Source organism: Haemaphysalis longicornis, unplaced genomic scaffold (assembly GCF_048455015.1).
Source record: "Haemaphysalis longicornis isolate Haplotype H1 unplaced genomic scaffold, Haemaphysalis longicornis Haplotype H1 scaffold_4, whole genome shotgun sequence".
Lineage (NCBI taxonomy): Eukaryota > Metazoa > Arthropoda > Arachnida > Ixodida > Ixodidae > Haemaphysalis > Haemaphysalis longicornis.
The window spans coordinates 39,090,376-39,110,837 of NW_027526361.1; the positions used below are offsets into that span (position 1 = coordinate 39,090,376).

The 20,462-nt window shown below is 44.2% G+C and overlaps 1 protein-coding gene across 3 annotated transcripts; it reads left to right on the forward strand.

Annotated features, from left to right (window-relative positions):
• Positions 1–4: 4 nt before the first annotated feature.
• Positions 5–20,203, forward strand: Hat1 (histone acetyltransferase 1). 3 transcript variants are annotated; one of them, XM_077706456.1, is made up of 12 exons: positions 5–91; positions 538–609; positions 680–755; positions 4,227–4,350; positions 5,238–5,288; positions 5,435–5,576; positions 8,887–9,040; positions 11,807–11,911; positions 13,747–13,853; positions 15,935–16,086; positions 17,199–17,315; positions 19,383–20,203. In XM_077706456.1, exons 1-12 carry the CDS (start codon positions 79–81, stop codon positions 19,557–19,559), a joined length of 1,290 nt encoding a protein of 429 aa, XP_077562582.1. In that variant the 5' UTR covers positions 5–78; the 3' UTR covers positions 19,560–20,203. The 3 variants fall into 3 exon arrangements, with proteins under 3 accessions (XP_077562582.1, XP_077562583.1, XP_077562584.1); XM_077706458.1 differs by lacking the exon at positions 5–91 and adding an exon at positions 111–172; XM_077706457.1 differs by lacking the exon at positions 5,238–5,288 and having other exon boundaries at positions 6–91.
• Positions 20,204–20,462: the final 259 nt, after the last annotated feature.

A 20,462-nucleotide genomic window follows, 5' to 3' on the forward strand; every position in this document is an offset into this window, starting at 1 on the left:
GCGATTGGTCCGATTATCAAGTGAAGCGTACACGTCACTTCCGGATGCGCGAAACGTGACTCGGCGGGAAAACAAGCGATGAAAATGGCGGGTGAGTCCTGCTGTGCCGTGTTGGCGGCACAAACATGCCGTTAGCGGTGCATTGTCGCGCTGCCCGTGCTAAGAAACGCATGTAAATGAGCAGTTAACTGTCAATGTTTTTAATGACGTTTGTTTATGTTACCTCCTGTTGTTGAGTATTGAACGGCAATGGACTTTACTGTAAAACGAGCCACCATAATCGCAATCCCAGCAGTTACATAAACTGCGCTGTCGGGTTCTAATCACCTTTATTGACGCCCGCTGTTCAACCTCCACCTTGAAACTCGATTTATACTTGTCTCAATTCGTCCGATGCGTTATAGCTATTGTGTGCGCAGAAGTTAGCTGCTCTAACTTCCAAGCCACCACACCACCGCCTTGCCATCTGAACGTTTGCCATTGTTGAGTGTTGGCTTTGCATTGAGTGAGTACACCCCGGTTTTATTTCTCTTCTAGGTGTTTCGTTGTCGAAAGAGGCCCTGGAGGCCTACGTCGTTTCTGCAAACGACGTTGTGCAGTTCAAGTTAGGTAAGACACCACCGCTACCGTGCGTCTGTAAGTGTCTACCCATCACTGATATGTTGCTGAATCGTTTCAGTCATGACAACCGACGACATCGAAGACGACGACATTGCGTTTCCACCGGAAATGTCCCACCAGATTTTCGGCGAGGGGTAAGAACGCTTGCCGTCGTCTCTGTGCATTGCAGAACGTAAAAATCGAGCAGCAGTTAGGTACTCTTGCAACGCCAGAGAGCTGCTGCTTCATCTGGGTATGGAACTTGAAATTTGTGCGAATGCGCTGCAGTTTTAGGGCACTTTTGCAATAGATATTACCATAGCAGATTGGCTGCTGTGCAAGGAAGCGACTCAGCGTATGTTCGTAAAACATCGGCACAAGCAATGTAGCTTCACATATCTGCTTTGCCTGGCACGATATGTGCTCTGTACTACTGAAAGGTACCATGTCATCATTTTGGAAAGGTACTTGTTTGGCAGCGCGGTTTCATGTAAGCGACCATACTAAGGCATGGAGCGAGGGCGAGCATGTTGCACGTTTCTACATGGGCTTAAAAAGATAAATGGCCTTAAAAGGTGCACAAGCCAATATTCTTTATTAGCTTTTTCTGCCCACTGTGGTAGCTGAAGCACTTTGATGCTACCAACTAAGACGCTGGGTTAAAAGCAGCATGTAGAGGCCCTTTTTTTTTTGTTGATGGGGTTAAAAACAAAATATGGCATGTTCACGTCCAGTGCACATATAAAAAAGAAGGTGTTATAAAAAAAATTGAAACCCCCTTGTCATGGCACATCCTTAAACTCAAAATTTATTTGCTGTTTCTGTTAACATGAACTCGAGTGAGAGCAAGAGGCATTGCCTGAAACACGACATGGATTGCCATTTGTGATGTGGCATTAAAAGTTTGAAGTGTGAGATCGCGGCTGTTTCACCGGCACAATAGCCACCACTATCAAAAAGGGCTGCCCTATCGTACGTATAATGTTAGCACGGTACATATGTGTTGGTTATGGATACAACAAATAGAGGGCACCACAAGCTTTACAGGCTGTGTGAAGATCGCCTGGCCACCAGACCATCAATCGTGAGCTGCTGTTCCATTGTATATGCATTGTTGCATGTGTGTGGTTTATTGCCTGACAGCTGTGATAAAAAAAAGGTTAGCGATTGCCTTTGTGTTATGCATACGCTGCCCCTTCTGTACAATTTCATGTATAACTAGCATTCCTACAGGCATATACTACTTGAAAGAGGAAAAAAAAAAAAAAAAAACTGCTGACCTTTTTGTGAATTTGTCTAGTGCATGAAAGGTGTTTATTGTAAATGTCATGACGTTGAAACAAGTGTGCGGTGACGTATAATAGGGCACTCAAAATGAAAAACTGCGAAATGTGGTGGCGGCTTGGCTTCATGAGACATGCCACCAGAATTTTGATGTTGAATGAATTGCCACAGCTTTTGTCAAGCTTTTACTATGCGCATCTGCTCAGAATGTGAGGCCTATAAATGATCTTTGTGAGAATCGTCTCGTTTCTTGTGCTTCGTCACTAACCAAAGACTTTGTGAGCCTGCCTGCTCTGAATCGTTTTATAAAAAATTCTTTCAGTTGCTACCTGAAAATCGTGCTTGTTAGATAGCATTTGCAGTTGAAGCTGATCGGTTGTTTACAGTTGGCATATGGTTTATCAGCCATTTACTTATGAAGATGGCAAATTGGAATGACAGTGCAACACCCAAGAGGGTGTGAAAGCTCACCAGGGTTATACTCCTGTCACACAGCTAATTTAAAGGAGTACTGACACGAAATTTTTATGTTACGTTTTTTTAGCTGCTATGCGTGCCTACCAGCCCACTAATCATAGAATGACAGATTAGACGGTCGAGCGCAGCGTAAACATTCATTTACGGCGTCGTTTATTCGTGCCAGTTTCGGTTTCGACAAAAAAACGCCGAGCGGCCGCCATGACAGCATGTATCACATGGCGTCACCATTCTTGCCGTATCGCTGCCTCTCTGGAAGCGCGCGCGAGCGAGCGCACGCGCGCGCCCAGACCGGCCGAGGTCTTCGCCGTCCCCACAGGCCCGGGCAGCATGACGTCAGTCCCAAAACCATGACGTGTACACACGCCCGAGCAGCGCGCGCCAACCACAGCCAGCACGTCGGCTTCGTCACGGGAGCCCCGGCGTCGACAGTTTGGGGCACGTAGCAGATGATGTCACGTCGACCCGCTCTGGCCTTTCTCGTGCGGGCGAAGATTAAAATGGATTTTAAATATGTTTCGCTGAACGGTTGCTGTTGAAACTTGCTGGGAGATATCTCCTGATAAAAAGGAAGCGTTTTACATAGTTGTCTCGGCTTTTAAATTTCGTGTCAGTACTCCTTTAATGTCATTCAAAGTTGCACTCACTATAAATTACATTTGGTTTGGCCACGTGGGTCTGCACGGCGAAATAAATGTCATTTGGTAATGATGGCAGTGACGTTTAGGAAATTTGCAGAATGGCTGGATAATAATGTAAATGCGTCTATAATGTTATTAGACATATCACTTTTTTAAAACAAAATGAATTTACTTTTAAATGAACACAGTGTAGCTCTGTTTTAGGTGACATTCGCATCACAAGCCGAGACAAGTGAGCGGCAAATCCGTATCCTGGTGGCAATGCTTTGCAAAGGTGTTTACTTTATTTCTCTACATGAAACTGTAGAAAAGGTTCCAAGAAGCTGCTGCTGGTTCCGAAAAGCTGCTGCTACTTCTCTTTTAGCACTACAACCTTCCTTTCTTCATCTTTCCCCCTCACCACTTTGGGAAGGTGCAGGCCAATTTTCGTAACCTTTTTTTCTATAAAAATAATATCCAGGGCAAAATTTTGACTTACTGGTATGTTTTAGACACACCTTTCTGCAGTTATTAAACTTCCTTGTTTGGTGACGGACCACTGCTGTCGAGGCTCTTCATTCGGCTTGCAAGCTACTGCGAATGCGTTCCCCGAGCTCGTTTGACTGAATGCTATTTGCATAAATGTCATTTAGTATTCTCATGTAGCGCCAAACTAAAAGCATTCACAGCTGATCTAATTTGCTCCAAGTGTTGTAAGATTTGCCATGTGACAGGGGTATTAACTTGTGCGCTGCCACCTTTGAATGTTTTCTTGAGCTTGTGGTGCCTGGTGGTGCTTCGTCTGCTCTCGGTGTTCCCTCATTTACGCACAATTTTAAATGGGATGCTAATACATTTCCACACACTGACATGGTATAAAAATTATTGTATAGAGAGCAAACAGCAGGATGTACTGTCGGAATATGTTATGCTGCTACCGATTAGTAGGTTCTAATTGTGGCATAATGCACCACGATCACAGTTGAGCTATGTGACGCACCATGAGTACACTGAATATGTAGTGTGCACTGATGTTGTGTTTCACCTCCATCAAATATGCGGCGTCCAGTACTGAGAATCTAGCCCATGACCGTGACTGTTCCTATCCAGTGCTTCGGAATCGCAGCAAGCCATCATAGTGGTTGCAAAACTAGCTAGCCGTGTAGTTGCTGTTTTATACTGGTTAGCCGCAAAGGCGGTCTTGTGGGCCACTTTAGGCTGCTCATTTTTTGTTTTCCATTGCAGGGAAAGCATCTTTGGCTACCGGGACCTACAAGTGAGGATTTATTATGGATGCTGCTCCCTCACACCGTACCTTGGCATGTCCTACACCGAGAAGATAGACGTAAAGAAGAGTGATGGTGTACAGGTACGTTGCGCTCTGGACATTTTAGGTGAATTCGTAGTGCCATTCTTAAGTGGCGCGTTCTATTTTGCGTTTATTTGGGCAAACAGCACAACGGATGCTTGAATTTATGGGACACGGTGGCCTTTATTAAAATTGCTTCTATTAGCAGCCTGGCGGGAAAGCACAAAGTTGGTAACCTTGGAGTGTAATCCATCCTTCAGACAAGGAGTGAGTTCTGTGCGGTGGGGGGGTGTGGAAATTGGTTATTGTACATACCTGCAACCATATCCTGCAAACTTGCCCCTTCCCCAATCTTAATCAAAATGTGAAGGCATTTTCTGCCAGGACTACCAAAGGAGCACTGGAAAATGCGCATAGAAAAGGTGTTTATTTTATATGCAAAGTGTGTCCTGATAGAAGCCAGCTAATTTGCTTGGCGTTGACTTTTTGAAGTCAGATTTAGCGTGTGTGTTCTAACAGTCAGGGCTGCCAGTGTGAGGTGCCAGTATGGCCTGCCATTTATTTAATGCTCATACTCCACGTTACGGCCGTAGCGCTTGCCTTAAAGTAGCATGGCATTGCTCTTTTAAAGGACAAATAAAGCTCGCCTGTCTTGATTAAAGAAGCATAAATGTGTGCTGACCAAACAGGTGCATATGGTTTCAGGCAGGCATGTATTACTAAAGCTCCACTGCCGTCATTGATAGCCATAGGAGTGGTTGCAGAGGGTTGTTATAGTTTCATTCTTATGCCTGTGTTCCAACACATATTGCATCGTGGCTTGCCATTAGAAATAGTCCTTAAATGTACAGAAGTTCTCAAAGGATACTACATCGTTAAAAGTGCATTTAGTTGCAGTTTTAAAGTGTCTGTTCTTTTCATGTTGGACTTTTGCATGGTGACGGAAGCAAGTGTTCTATGGACAAGTTCATGCGGCTCACGGAAATAAGCTACTGTCGGTTGTACCATACTCTTGCTTTATTTAAAATGTTACAATTGAATTATTAGACGGAATACCTTTTAAGCAATTGATCCAATACATGCGCCTCACATCTCCGGAGCGCTTCTTCGAGAGATCTCTTCTCATCTTTCACTTTGTTTTCAGGCTGACGATGTGTTGAAGGCCATTTTGGAAAAGCTTCCCTCTGGTGTCCACACAAACATTGATGAGTTTGTTTCAATCCTGCCTAAAGAGCCCACATTCCGTCCATATGGAGAACTTCAGCATTCATTCAAGGTTGGAAAAGGTGTGTGCCATATCGATCCTTCCTTTGCAGCGTGCAAAAGCTTTGCTCATGGAGGTGTGGATAAATTCAAAGGTGCCTAATTACGGCGTGTCTTTTGACCGCATAATTGTCATCTGTTTCGCCATATCAGCCACTTTATGGCTGATTCAGCAGGTGATAGCTAGCCCACAGTTACTTGATATAGGAGTTGCGAAACTCCCCATAGGACCTATGCATCAAAAAGTGACCGTACGATCGGTCCACTGTTTTTGTTTTGTTTTTTCCGTACAGTGGCACCATCTGTTGGTGACAAAATAGACTACAATGTCGTTCGCCGTTCGACGGCCTGGGCAAGAAATGGTATATAGGTGCTTACGTAAATATGTAGCACCAAAGAAGCCCAACATGCTCATCCACGCAAGTGTTTTATATGCATTAAAACCAGGAGTTGTAAAAAAAAATGCGGCCGTGTGGTCAACGGAATGCGTTATCGCCTGTGCATTGTCGTCTGCTGTGCATCATCTGCGGTCTTCAGGCGGCAAAAAAGAATTAAAAATTCGCTTCGAAGGCTTTGCACAATCTTGAGAGGATTATTTAAAGTCACTTGATTAGATACTGGATTAGCTTTGGCACAGTGTGGTGTAGGCCGAGCGACAACTGCAAATTTAGTATTTCAGGCAGGACCTATGTTGTGTCGGAGTATTCTCACAAGCACCAATCGGTCGAGGCAGTTGCGGAGACGCAGAAACAATCGCAACAAAAAACCGCAGTTAAGGAAGCAATGAATAACTTAGGAAAGTTTAAAAATAAAGAATTATGCACCTTTAAAGGAGCCATGAAGAGAAAATGCAAGTTGGTTTTATTCGAAAGATTTCATGTTTTATAGTGCCCCCAGCGCTTGTCCGGATACAAACGGTGCTTATTCACGAGAAATTAAATAATTTAGGTTAAAATTTTGATTTTCCCGCTCAGTCGTGCGTTTTCGTGGTCCCAAATGACATCACATTCCTCCGACCGCTCTGCAGCCTAGAGTACCTTCATTCACGCATCCGCCGTACAGGGTAGAGACACGTATATGCTGGCGTCGCCATTTTTGGTTGCTCGCTCGCCGCCGAAGCAAGTCATTGTGTCAAAACCGCGCTAAAATTATCGCCGCAACGCGGTTTACTGAAGAAGTTTGAATCATATTGTCTGTTTCGCGTTGCTAGGTCTCGTGGGAAACGAAAAGAATAACGCGTTGAGCCCGTTGGCCCAATTGCGGCGGCACGGGACCGTTCAAAGGTTGTCTCCACCCTGTACAGCGGTGTGGGTTTGTTCCCGCGTTTCTTTACGTTCCGTAACCTAGATGGCGCCACCATACCGTGGCAAGCGTTTGGTTTGTTTTTGCCCGCATTTAAACCTGGCTTGTTTTTGTTCTGGGAGAAAATATTCGTTCCCTGAAACAGTGCTCGCTCGACAAACGGGGTCACGTAAGACACCGTTGCTTGCGTCAATCGGCCAGTGTCGTCTGAGGCAACCCCAAGCCCCGTAGTGCTGTGCAGCTAAACCAAGCATGCTGTGCGCAGTACGAACAGCAGAACGCATCAGTACTTCTATGTTTACATGTGCTTTCGTAACTTCCACTGTTTGTTCCATCATTCTTATTGTTTTTTAAAGAATGTTGACTAAATTTAAGCGCAAATCGCTCGTTCGTCTAGTTTGTAAGCTCTACCTAATTTGCGTCTGCTTCTGCCAGCCTCCGCCAATCGCAGAGCTTAGCTCATGTGACATTATAGGTTCTGTTGCGGGAAATGAGCTGGTGGGTCGCATGACCATTCCCGTTTTTCCTAATTATGTAGCTTATTTGAGCGAAGTTTACGTTAAAAGTGGTGTCAGTATGATTCTAACGAGACAATCTTTTGAATGAACCAAACTTGTGTTTTCTCTTCATGGCTCCTTTAAAACAAAATTTAACATTAAATTGTCAGTTTGAATAATTCGTTTGTTTTTTAGATAGTGCCTGCGGTTCCGCAGTGGCGCCACCCTACACATGATCCAAAGCAGGGGGTGTCTGGGTGCGGGCCGTTTTTTGAGACGGAGTTTCGCAACTGCCAACATCGAAGAACTCTGAGCTAGCCAGCATACACCCCCTCTCTCCCCCCCCCCTCTTTTGTTAGCTGGTGCTGTATGAGTTTTTAGCTTCATTCAAAAAGTGCAAGCAGCTGCACATTCATTTAAACTGAAAGGGTTCGGTCAGCAGCGACGAAATGTGTGCGGCAGTATTGAACATCGTCCAGGATATGTGAATGTGCGTCTACAGTAGGGTTAGTAGAGTTGTTTGTTCTGGGAGTGCACAACATCAGCTTTACTTTGCGACTTCACCAGTACTGCACGCTCCTCTCGGAAATGCCAAACTGACATTGGGCAGCCAGCATTCGCCTCATGGTGTACTGAAATTGAGTTCCACCTCTGATCTCTGCATGGAGACAGTTAAAGACTACAAAGAAGAGCAAGGAACAAGAAAAAACGGGAAAAACAGGAAAACAATCGTCCTTGAAAATGTGGTTAGCAGGCACATTGATTCACAAGGGGCAATAATTGAGGAGGAAGAAAGACTAGGAGGTAGCGTCAGGTGACAAAAGTGAAGGGCATGTAAAGTGCAATCATTGGTCTCTAGCACCATAGGGCGCCACTCTGGTGAACAATTTGACACAGTCAAACAGTTTTTATGCTCTCGTGAACAATTTGACACAGTCATCTCTTCACTGACCAGTGCAAATATACCAAGTCGTGTGGGCAGCCATGCGGCATATGTGAGCGCTGCAACCGTGCCATCGAATGTCTAATGCCAGATTGCGAGAAGTAGTCAAAGTTGATTTGGGCTTGTTCTATTATCGGTCAGTAAAGTGTTTTTCAAAGCTCAGAGTGGTCTTTGCTGCTAATTTTTGTCACCTTAAACATATAAAACATTCACGTTCTCTGCAATCAAGAGCATCAGGGCAACATCGTTGCTCTAAAAATAGCGCAATACGCTGCGCCATGCTTGACTTGTTTTTGTAGGATTTAATATAGCAAAACCTCGTTACAAGAGACACTCAAGGGATCCTGGGAAACATGTCTCTTCTAACCAAGGTCTCTTGTATTGTATGCAATGTTGTCACCATGACAAGCGTAGGAAACCCAACCAAACCATTTTTGTTCAAATGTCTCTTATAACCAAGTGTCTCTTGCAACAGTGTCTTTTGTAACGAGGTTTTATTGTAATGGCATTAGTGAAATTTAGCGTTAGCTACTAAAAATCATCCCAACATGCATTGGTAGCCACTGACTGCATTGTTCTGTTTTCCCCCAGGTGGCCTCTCACGCACCTTTGAATTGTACACGGCTGGGGTGACAACTCCGGGATTCATCGACTACCACGCTCGCATGCAGAGCTTCATCCTCTGGTTCATCGATGCTGCCTGCTACATCGACTCTGACGATGAAAAGTGGGAGTACTTTGTCTTGTGAGTACCAGACGCCTTGCATGCTGCCTGTTGGTGCCTGTTGGGGCACCACTGAAAACCCTCTAGCGGCATGTTCCAAAATAGTAGCAGGGCACAACGACCTGCTTCTCACAGTCGCTGCAACTATCAATCGCGTTTACTGCTGGGAGGCATTGGAGGTGTAAATTTCCATGGGGAAGTAACAATGTCTGAAAAGAATGTGATTACTGTATCTTTGCACGTATAACCCATGCCAAAAATGCAAAAATTTCAGGGATGAAATAGAGGTGCGGATTATTGCGAGGTATTTCTTTTGGTGCAACTTCACCGCAATGCGTGTTTGGCCGTGATGCCTCTACAGCAGTAATATCGACTAAGCCACTGTTATCCCATTTACAGTGCTTATTTTGCACACACAGCTCAATAATATACCAACCTGAAAAATTGTATGCGGCAAGTCATCTAGTTATGTAGTCAGCTAGGTAAGTTCTTTTGCATAAACAAATGTGTAATGTTGCTTGAGTGGTAGATTTGCTCCATCCGTCTATGTATAAAATATGTGGGCAATACGTGGGGCTGTATATTTTTTTTATTCGTCGATGGAAAGTGGGGGTGCTAGTTATAGGCAGGGGCGGGTTATACACGCAAAAATACGGTAATTGCGGTGCAAACAGTCCTTGTGCGACTGCAGTGTGGTACAGTTTGGTGCGTACACGCACCAGCTGTGTGTCACAAAGCGGGCACGTTGTATGGAGTTGATTGTAATTCCTTAGACCTAAATCTTTGACCAATCTTTTGGTACATCGTGCTTACTGTAATGATCACAGGGTGGCAATACACTGTGGTGTAAATCACTTTGATGCACTTACACAATCTAGCACAGCAGTCGCACCTCACGGCATGCTGGTCGCGCATACCGATCTCGTACTTAAGATCCTGACTGAAACCCTCATTCAATTATCGTGACAGTGTGCCAGTCGTCCTTATAGGTGTCAGTGTCTTTTTCTCCCTGCCATGGCCGCTGCTTTTCTGATGGCGAAAAGCGAAATTGCCTGTGCGTTTGAGATCTCAGGGCACGTTAAAGATCCCCAGGTGGTCAAAATTCATCTGAAGCCCTCCACTATTACACGCCTCATCTCCTGTGTAGCACCGGTGCTTTAAACCCCATAATCAATCAATCAATAGGTGTCAATGTGACGTAGTTCCTAGAAATTTAATGAAATGGGGAGTTGTTTAAAGCGGAATCATACTCCACAAACAACTGGCATTAGAGGAATCTATGCCTGATCGGATTATCCTCAGGCGACCAGCAGCCGAAATTCCGCATACCAATCTTTAAGCCCCTTGGAAACGGCATTAGATGGGTGCATAACTTCCTAGTGGGAAAAAAAAAAAAATGGGAGCACAAGAAAAAATAGAGGCAAAAAATAAAGAAATACCCCCCCCTCTCTCTCTCTCTCTCTCTTTATTATTTTTTTTTTTTTTGCATATAGAAATTGTGTGTCAGTTGCTAGGGAACCAACAAGCCCAACTTGCCACATTAGTCACCAAGAGGAACACAGAGCATGCAAAAACCAAAATCAAAGGACTTTAGGGGAAAAGTATCTCCTAATGTCTTTCGTCGTTAGCGTGGGATAAGTAAAGAAGGAATAAAAAGCGCAGCTTCTAAGAGCCATTTCAAAAACTTCTACTCCGTGGTTTCATTCTGCCTTTAGACGCAGTGATTGTTAAGTGCTCCAATAACGTCCAGCGTAATATCTAGTCCAGTCTGGTAAAAGCTGGGACAAAAGTGCTTTAGCATTTCAGAGGCTACACAAATGAGTTTTTCTGTTTCTTTCTGGCTTGCAGACATTTTATTATTGCGTGGTTTTCTTCACTTCGTTTCTTGCTCCAACTCATCGGTTCCTTGGAAAGCTTTTGCATCACGGGCCACCGTTGCTGGTTATGTTTACTGTATGTGCGTACTTTTAACCATGCAGGTTCTGGCACAACTTCTAATCTTGTAGCATGGCTTACATCTGCTGACAGCAACTTGTGCATATTAATATTCCTCAGCTCTCAGTAGTCTGCTCTTAGCTCCTTCTCTTGGTTTTCCCTACGGAGTTCTATATGGAACTTTGTTCCTCAATACTTGTCACTGTCTCTGGAACGAGTCCAGATGAGATTTGTTTGAATCTATTATGATTGTTACCTTTTCAGGAGAATATATTACACGTACGGCAGAATACTTGACAACACTGGATTAAGCAGACTCAGTGACACAAGAACACTCCTCGATATGTGCTTTCTTCCCAAGCTCATTCACGGTGCTGTAGACACTGCCGATTTGCTAACTTCCATCGGTTTTCATGTCCCCACACGATGGTGTTCCTGGCCACTATTTTATCCTGCTGTCAATCGTAAAAGTCCTATCCAGTGAATGCAACTCCTTTACAACTCACTTGAAGCGCCTGATCTCAGTATCTTTGACTGTTACAGCACATTGTCTGAGTTGTTAAAAAGGCGTCTAAAGCCTGAGTGTCTTCTTTTGTGTTGTAGAATCATGCGAGTCAGCCTTGTAATGTTTGTTCCATTGATGTTATTTTCATTTCTTAAGCTCTTCTTTCTTTATTGTACACATCTTCCTTTCCTCTCCTTTCCTTTGTTTCTTCTGTGCACCGCGCTGAAAGCATCATGCTGTTGGTGGGCACTTATACAAATAAATAAATAGCCTGACCTGACATTTGTGTTGTCTTGGACTACTTCGTTGCTCTGCTCATTTTGAGGCATCTCCTATCTTGGTGGCAGGCACGAGAAGAAGGTTGTGGACGGAGTGACCTGCTACCCCTTTGCCGGCTACGCAACAGTGTACCGGTACTACGCCTATCCAGCCCACATAAGGCCGAGGATCAGGTGAGTTCGGCTGCCACGACTAAATATCAAAAGGGCTTGATGGGATTTAGTACAAACCTAATCTCTTCGAACATGAAAACATTGTCTTCAGTGTGTTTCACTCTGCTTGTGTATAGCCCAGACCTTATCCTTCAACCTTAAAATTGCAACGCGTGAAATCAAAAAGGATGTTTTTTGTCATTGCATTAAAGCTGAAAGCTTGCATCGTCAACTTGGCTGTCAGCAGTGAGTGCACGTTTTAGGGGCGAAGCCCCTTAGGGGCTTGGGCTTTCGGCTTCTGATGTTGTCGTCATAATTGTTGTCTCATGTAGTCACGGTACTAAAACACCTGGACACTCGTTTACGCCTCGCAATAGAGAGCTTGGTGCTTCAAAGATAAGAGACTTACAGCAAAGCTGTATACAGTTGAACCCGTTTTTAAAAGACGCGTACCGGGGAGTCAACATCAGCGATGCTTCTTGATTGGGAGCTATGCGAGTGAGAGCCCGCATGTGCGGTCGTGCTCCAATAGATGGCAGTAAGCTTAAACCACTTCTGTAAGTTGCATTTCCATTGGCAGGGCTTCTCATCATTTCATAGCTGATTGAACCACTGTGTGGTTGCTGAAGTTATAATAAATAGCGACTGCAGGCGTCTGTCGTCCACCTGTGTTTCCACAATGGAAGCAACTGCAATTAGTGACTGGTGGCACTGCATCTGAAGTTAAAATGTCTGTTGCAAGCGAGATTGTTGATTAAAGTACAAGGATGACTTGTCCCTTATAAGTTGAACCGTCTGTCTTCTACATCCGATGTTTGTTATAAAAGAGGTCAATTTAATGGGAAAGATAAGGCAGCCAACCATGTGGGTGAATAGTGTCTCTTATATCCATGTCTCTTATAATGAGGTTCAACTACCTGTGCCCCCCGACGGTTTTATCTCCGTGTGCAAAAACGCCAAGGCACCAAGAATACACTTATACACTGCATGCTTCGCCCCTCCCCAGGTTTCACATTAGTGGAAATGGCCAGGGATTTTTCGTGCTTTCTGTAAGCAATGGCGAAATTTCGCACCTGGCTTCTTCGAGCACTTTCACTGTGTGCATTTATTGTTTTATGACCTCGATCTGCCCTCCATGTTGTGGCCACCAGATTAAGGCAAAGGGCGCTGCTATGGGGGAAATTATGTCTTGCACACTTTTCATTACGGGGATAGAGCCAGGGGGTGTTTGGGTGTTTGCACCGTTACCCCCTCCCCTGAAATTTTTTCCAGGCCATTTGGCAGAACTTCTCTCTGCCTGCAACTCATAACCCCCACCCCTGAAAAAAAAATTGTGGCTACGGCTCTGCTCAGTGTAATTGTACATAAAGTGCACTGTCCAACCGTGGCCTCAGATGACAGGATTTAGTATCATCGAGGCAAAGGCCTCTGGGATTCCATTTTGCCACTAGATTGTTGGAGCATGAGAAATGCGGACAGTGTCTTTCATAATGTCTTCTACCATGGCAAATGAAATTGGAAGCTTTGCAAGAACTAATAATCAGCTATTCAAACACTTGATCATTACAAGCTGTGCGGCCGCAGATATTTTGACATTTTGTTCCTTTCACTGCTTATCTATGCTTCATCACATGTTTGGCAAAGGAACCGTACCTTTTTGTTTTTGCTTGGATATTGTGATATGGTATGCCTAAACATAGGGGTAAAATTCCTAGTAACGTCTTTAGCGTAGGTGTTCTTAACGTAAGTATTGTCTAATTTGGCTTCTTGCATTGTCAGGTGTCTGTATACCATTTTGTCTGTTCAGCAATGTACCACACATAACAGTCCACGCTCCTTTTTCTTTTCTTTTGCAGCCAGATGTTTATTTTGCCCTTGTACCAGAAGAGGGGTCTTGGAGCAGAGATGTTGCAGGGAATCTACAACTTCTACAACAACAGAACTGATGTGCTCGACATCACAGGTGCGTACCAGCCACTGTAGACTTCCCTCTGCTAAGCCACGGGCAAATTTGAGCAACACGTGCACGATACATTGCATCCACAGGAGAACAAATCCGCCTCCCCTAAGGGGTCGCAAAGGGGTTGGTTTTTATATCCAGCCTTTGCCAGTAGCAGTAAAGAGAGCACGTCAAACACCTGAAGAGGCAACAAACAGCCTTTATAATACGATTACTCAAAATGCAAGTTGGGTACAAGTGTGATAAGGAAAAGAAACACAAATAAACTGCACTGGGCGTGTCGACTTCATGAGCAAAAATGCAAACAAGTGAAAAGGAATAGATAAGCTTACACAACATTGTACGAAACTACAAATATAAGACAGGAAATAACCGTGCGCTATGTACAGTCTTTCTCAAAATTTTCTAAGCCACGCTGAGAACGCACAGGTTACAAAAAATTTAATGTACAAGCTTACGTCCCAAGCGAGGCTGAAATGTTTTATGCTGAAAAGCTAGAGAAAACACCTTTCTTTCTTTTGTCATAAAGTAATTTTTATACATTTAATTTTAAAGCTTGTTTTTTGAATTCTTTATGGTCGGGAAGGCTTAGGATTGGCCTAGGAAATTTTGACAAAGGGTGTGCAACTCGGAGAACGCAAGAGCCCCTAAGGCAAAATTGGAAAAGTCCTTGATAGTTACCCAGTGCCAAAAATTGAGGAATGTGTTGTAGCATCTGTTTTGATAAGGGATACCTAAGAAGAGATGCATTCACAGACATCTGGCATGCCGATCTTAGTGATGAGTGTGTGTGTGATGAGATCAGAAGAGCGGGATGAGAAATCCTGAGTGTGTGCATGCATGCGTATAATGTATATTTAAGGTCTCTCAACTAATTTGACTCCTGTTGTTCTAACCCTTTCAAAAAATATCAGGCCAAATAACGAATGACGGTAAAGCGGTAAAACGAATGACAAATTGAAATTTCCTTTTTGTTAGAAATAGTGCGTTACGTTTCTTCGTTTCTTGGTTTTGGACCACAACTTAGCATGTTACAAACAGCCTTGAGATGTCTCAAAATTGCATCAGTGTCGCTCTACAAAGGAAAGCTTCATGTGCAAGAGGAGTGTTGGCCAACAGAAGCTACCAATGAAATGACTTTACTGCTTCAAATTACTATGCCATCTGCTGAATCTCCTAGTTGGTATGATTTAGTCAAACCTAATTACTATAAAATGGTATTGGGAGTGAAAATTTCTTAGACGCTAAAATGGCCACAGGGGTGAGAGCTCATTGTCCAATGGGCACTTGAACATGCACAACAATGGCATTATGGAAAGTGCTGGTACTGTAAGACATGCACTGCACTGTAAATATGTGTTCAGTTTTCTGCTTTACTTGGCAAGTGGCAATAGGAGAATGCAGTGTTCAGTACATAGTTTACACTCGCATAATATGTGCACTCTCTATGTTCGTAGTTAAAATTTCGGAGTCTTGTCGTTCTTTAAAGCCGTTCCACTCAACGTAAAAGCTGTCGGGAATGCAGAGCAGTGATTCGCCATAATGGGCTGTGGCGCCGTTATCCACTCACTGCTACCACCTATCATCAGGGTTCGCACAGGTCCTTTAAAACCTTGAAAACCCTTGAATTTAGAAGTGTCAATTTCAAGGCCTGGGTAGTCCTGAAATTTTTTCATCGTCCTTCGATGATTTTGCCTAAACGCCGTCTCTAAGTACATGCCATCTGTGTGTATCAATAAACCATTTTTAAGAAGTTAGTTCTGTCTAGACTTTGGACCGTATATGCACGTGTCTAGCAACCATATACTTTCGCTGCACTTTCTAACGATCTGATTCACTGTGAGTTTACCTAATTAACAAGTGCTTCTTGTATACCGGTGCATCTTATCCACTGGTGCGACTGATATACATTTTTTTTTCTTTTTTTTTCGGAAAAACTGTAATTTAAAGGGGGGGGTGCGACTTATACAAAGGTGTGACTTATAGACTGGAAAATACGGTATTCACTGTTTTTGCAGTTGAACACTTTGCACTGTTTTTCCAAGTTGAACTGTCTCCCCCCCCTCTTTGTCTTTTCTGTGCAGTGGAAGACCCCTCGGAGGTGTTCACTCGGCTGCGAGACTTCGTGGACTGCAGGAACTGCCTCAAGCTGGCCTCGTTCAGCAAGGAGCACCTGCACAAGGGATTCTCCGAGGAGATGCGCAAGGAGGCCCAGGAGAAGCTCAAGCTCAACAAGGTACTCGGCACAATTCACTCTTCCATGGTCCCCACAGGCGTGTCGAGAATCTAACCCAGTGCTGGTACTAAGGGTTTCGAGGGCGTGTCTTGTTTGCACCTTGTGGAATTTTGATGGCATGGTTCAACTGGACTTTACACGAGAGGAGAACAACCCATTTGGGGCGTGTTACACTCACTCTCAAATTGGTGGCATGCTCACCAACTTACGGTCTTTGCAACCGTTCCTTGCAAGCGGAGTATGTGCTTGCGCCCCAGAGGTAAATAATGTTTTGAGCAGGGAAATTAAAAAGCTTCTGGTGACTAACGAGCACTCTAGAAAAAAGTAATGCTGATTTATTTGTAAGAACGAAATTTACACACATTCTAACAAAGTCTCCCCTTTTAATGCTACTGCCAGGGAAAAAGGGTGTAGGGTGTCACTAGGCCATTGTCGCAAACAGCCTGTAAAGCTAACTAACTCATAGGCAAGAAGTAAACGAGATTTTCATGTCAGCGTGATCAGGAGGGTCTATTCTGTGCAAGGAAGCTATTTGATTATTCTATTATATCCTTTAGACATAAAGAAAGAACAACAGAAGTTTCACCTTCCTTTTGAAATCAGAAATAGTTTCATGTCAAAAAGAAAAGGAGACTTTCTTTTTGGATACCGAAAGGAAATAAAGCAAGAATCTGATAGCTCCTGCCTTACCCAGAATAGACCCTCCGGATCACGCTGACATAAAAATCTTGTTGAATTCTTGCCTAATTATAAATAGTTCATTTACCTTGGGGTGACTTTGTGAAGGTAATTAGTCTGGTAATTCAAGAAGTATAGTTTGTTATTAGGTTAGTCAACTACATGAATTCTCGTAATTTGACTAAATTTGGTTCATAAATAACAAAAATGGTTTTACTTGCCACGCCCCCCTTAATCACTGTATAGTTTTCTGAAGGTGCACGCAATAACAATAACAAAAATTATATTAAGAAAAAGCAAAGGCCACTGTCTCAAAGTGATCCTTGGAGTGCAATTGCTTATGAAAGCTGTAATCTATGACATTATGGGGCTGGCTGTTTGCGTGCATGTATGTATTTGTCTTATCCAGTATGTGCTTTTTTTTATTGATTCAGAAACAAGCACGGAGAGTGTATGAGATCCTGCGGTTGCGAGCGACTAACACAGCAAATGCCAGCCAGTACAAGAAGTATCGCCTAGAAGTGAAGAACCGACTAAACGTCCCTTACCAGGCAAGTGAAGCTCTGTGCAGCATGCATAGATACAGTCCGCCACAGATTTAGCTAAAGCATAACATTCGGCTTTAGCGTCCAATATCTCAAAAGTTTCTAACAAAAACTGTTCATATGAGTGTGGAGGACTTAAGAGCCCCCTTAATTTTGAAAGAAATGCAGCAGTTGTGACTAAATTACTTTGCACCAAAGCAAGAGGAGGCAATAAGTGGGTAAAGCATTGCTACAGCTAAGCCTGTGGACGACTGCGCTACTCTGGCTTTTGGGTAACCTTATACGTAAGTGATAGATAACATTATATGTGAATGATAGGAGTCTTCAAAGGTCGCAAATTAGAGACCCCGTATGTCTTTCCAGTTTATATTTTGCTGTTAGTAGAACAGCACAACTACCGTATTTACTCGCATAATTTGCGCACTTCCTTTCGCAAATTTAGGGCTTCGAAAAGGGGGTGGGCAAATTATGCGGGGATTTCGTGAAAGAGCCCAAAGTAACATGTAAATGGTCCTACACGGAATGGACATTTAAGAGATAATAGAGTGTGATAGCACAAGCGAATGTTTATTTACACAGCACGCACTTTTGACCAGTCGAATCCAGTTGTGGCCTAGTCCGAATTGCTGGTCGAGAAGTCCGACTCAGAGTCGTTATCACGGCCGCCGTAACTGCCCTCCCAAAGTTCATCGTCCTCAGTTCAGTCTAGTGCATTTGACAGCTTCTTGAAGCTGTGCTCCACTGTGCTGGGTGAGACCATGTCCCACGGTGCCACGATCCACTTGCAGACTGTCTCCAGTGGCGGTCTCTTTATCTTCCCAGTGAGAGTGAGCCCGTGCTCTTCGCTGGCCATCCACTCGACGTACATTTTGCGCACGTTGTCCTTGAACGGTTTGTTGACCGACACATCCAAGGGCTGCAGGACTGACGTTAGGCAACCTGGCATAACGGCCAGGTTGGTCCGCATGTCACACAACTTCCTCAAGCTCAAGCCCCTGCTCTTTCGCCCCAGACTGTGTCGATCCAGTCCTGCATCATCCACCCGTTTTCTTGTGCGCGGATGTGAATGCAGCCTCCCTGCTTCAATTTGGGCACTGTCCTCCTCTTGAAGCTGACGAAGGGTTGGAGTTTGCGGCCATCCACTGTCACGGCAAGCATCACCGTGCAGAGTTGTTTTTTTGGCGCCGGCGGTCTTGATGGGCACGGACGCGACACCTTTCTCGCCCACAGTGGTGTTTGGCGGCATGTCGAACATTAGTGGTGGTTTGCCAGTGCTCTCAATCTGAAACATGACGAAGTTCCCCGTTCGGCGTAATTCCATCATGAAGCGGTGAAACAATACGATCTTCTCCTCGTAGTCCTGTGGTAACCACTGGCAGAGGGTCGTTCTCTGTCTGAGAGACAGCTGGTGGCACCGCATAAAGTGTGAAGACTCATGAAGACTCTTCAGGAGAGACAGGGAGCGCAAAATATGCTAGTGAAATTTCTTTTTTGTGTGTAAGCCTGGATAAAACTTAAAGGTGCGCAAATTACACGAGGACGCAAATTGTGCGAGTACCGTAAATACAGTACTGTATGAACATGTGGCAGTACGTAAACACTATTGTTAGAAAAAGTTGCAGTGATTTGTGTGAAATGCTATTGCAACTGTGGGAAACTTCTTAAAAATAGAATGCTGGCTCAGGTTCCACATCTTAGCCGTGTTCTGTTGGTGCTGTTTTTACTTTAAAAAATAAAGCGGCTTGTGCTTATTTGAACCAGCTGTATGACAAGTTTTCAAGTTCCATTTCGTCGCAGTAATTAGAGCACATCCCAGGAAAAGGTGATCTAAACATGGAGAAATTCATTAACGTCTGACAATTGCAATATGCGTGAATTCTTTCGTATACCCTTTGTATCCGATGTGTGTCTGAATGCGCTATCGAGTTGTGGGTTATCAACTCGTGCATTAGGAAGACCCTATTTGAGTGAGAGGTGGCAAAACAGTGATGACCACTATGAGAGCATTGCAACCTCTTCCATTGCTAGCGCTGAGGGCGAGCAACTAATGGTTTCTCCTCTTTGGCTTTGCAGAAACAAAAGTCTGACGTCGAAAAGCTGCAGCAAACAATGACACCGGAGGAATTCCGTGCCACACTTCAGTGCCTCAATGCTGAGAACCGCATTGAGCAGCTTGAGAGTCAGTACCGGGACCTGGAGCTCGAGTACAGGCGCACCATTGAACGTCTGGCCGCTGCTCCGAGTAGCTGATTGGACGACGACGCCACCACGCCCTGTTCATTTTGCGTTTGTGTCATTGTGCGCACTTCTGGCTCTGTGGCATTCGTGTCACAGGTCTGATGCGTCTGAGGGCAATCGTATCATTAGCCACCTATAATTTAAAATTGCATTGCCCAGTTTTGAAGGATTGTGCAGGAGGTTGTTGTTGATGGTTGCAAACTCGTCAAGGGGGAGGGGGGGTAGCAATCAGCAGTTTTAGTCATCCCTTGTTGCACAGGTGGCTTTCAGAAGAGCTGGATTGCTTCTGTTACAAGTGCAGTTTTCCCTCATCAGTGAAGATAAGTGAAGGTTTGAAGACGGAATGGCTTCTTTTGCCTTCGGAAGGAAAATGTGGTGCAACACTTGCAGTGCGGAAGGCTTAGAGTTGAAGTGCTGCAAGTTGGTGCTTTCAAATTGCAGTATTTTTAGTTCTTAATGTTGTATTGTGCGAGTTTGCTGAAGGTGTTAAAAGGTAAAGGATAAGTATGCTCTTTACTATGCCTTGCTGTCGTAGGTACATGACCCGAGTGCCTACACAATGAACCTTACCATTTGGTTGAATCTTGCACTTACTTTAGTTTGTTCATTTTACTGCATCAATGATATGGGAATAAAGTTCTGCCTATGCTATTCAAGCTATTGTGATACTTTGCTTGTGAACCAAGGCAGCGTGTTAGGTACCATGCACCTTTAAAGGGGCCATGCAGATGAAATACAAGTTTGTTTTATTCAAAAGATTTCGTGTTTTTAGTGCCACCAGTGCATGTCCGGCAGCAAACAATGCCGCATTCACTAAGATATTAATTTAGGCTAAAATTTTGATTCTCCCACCAAATTGTGTGTTTTCTTGACGTCTGCCATGAAGTCGCATGGGTGAGTATTCAAACGAACTTC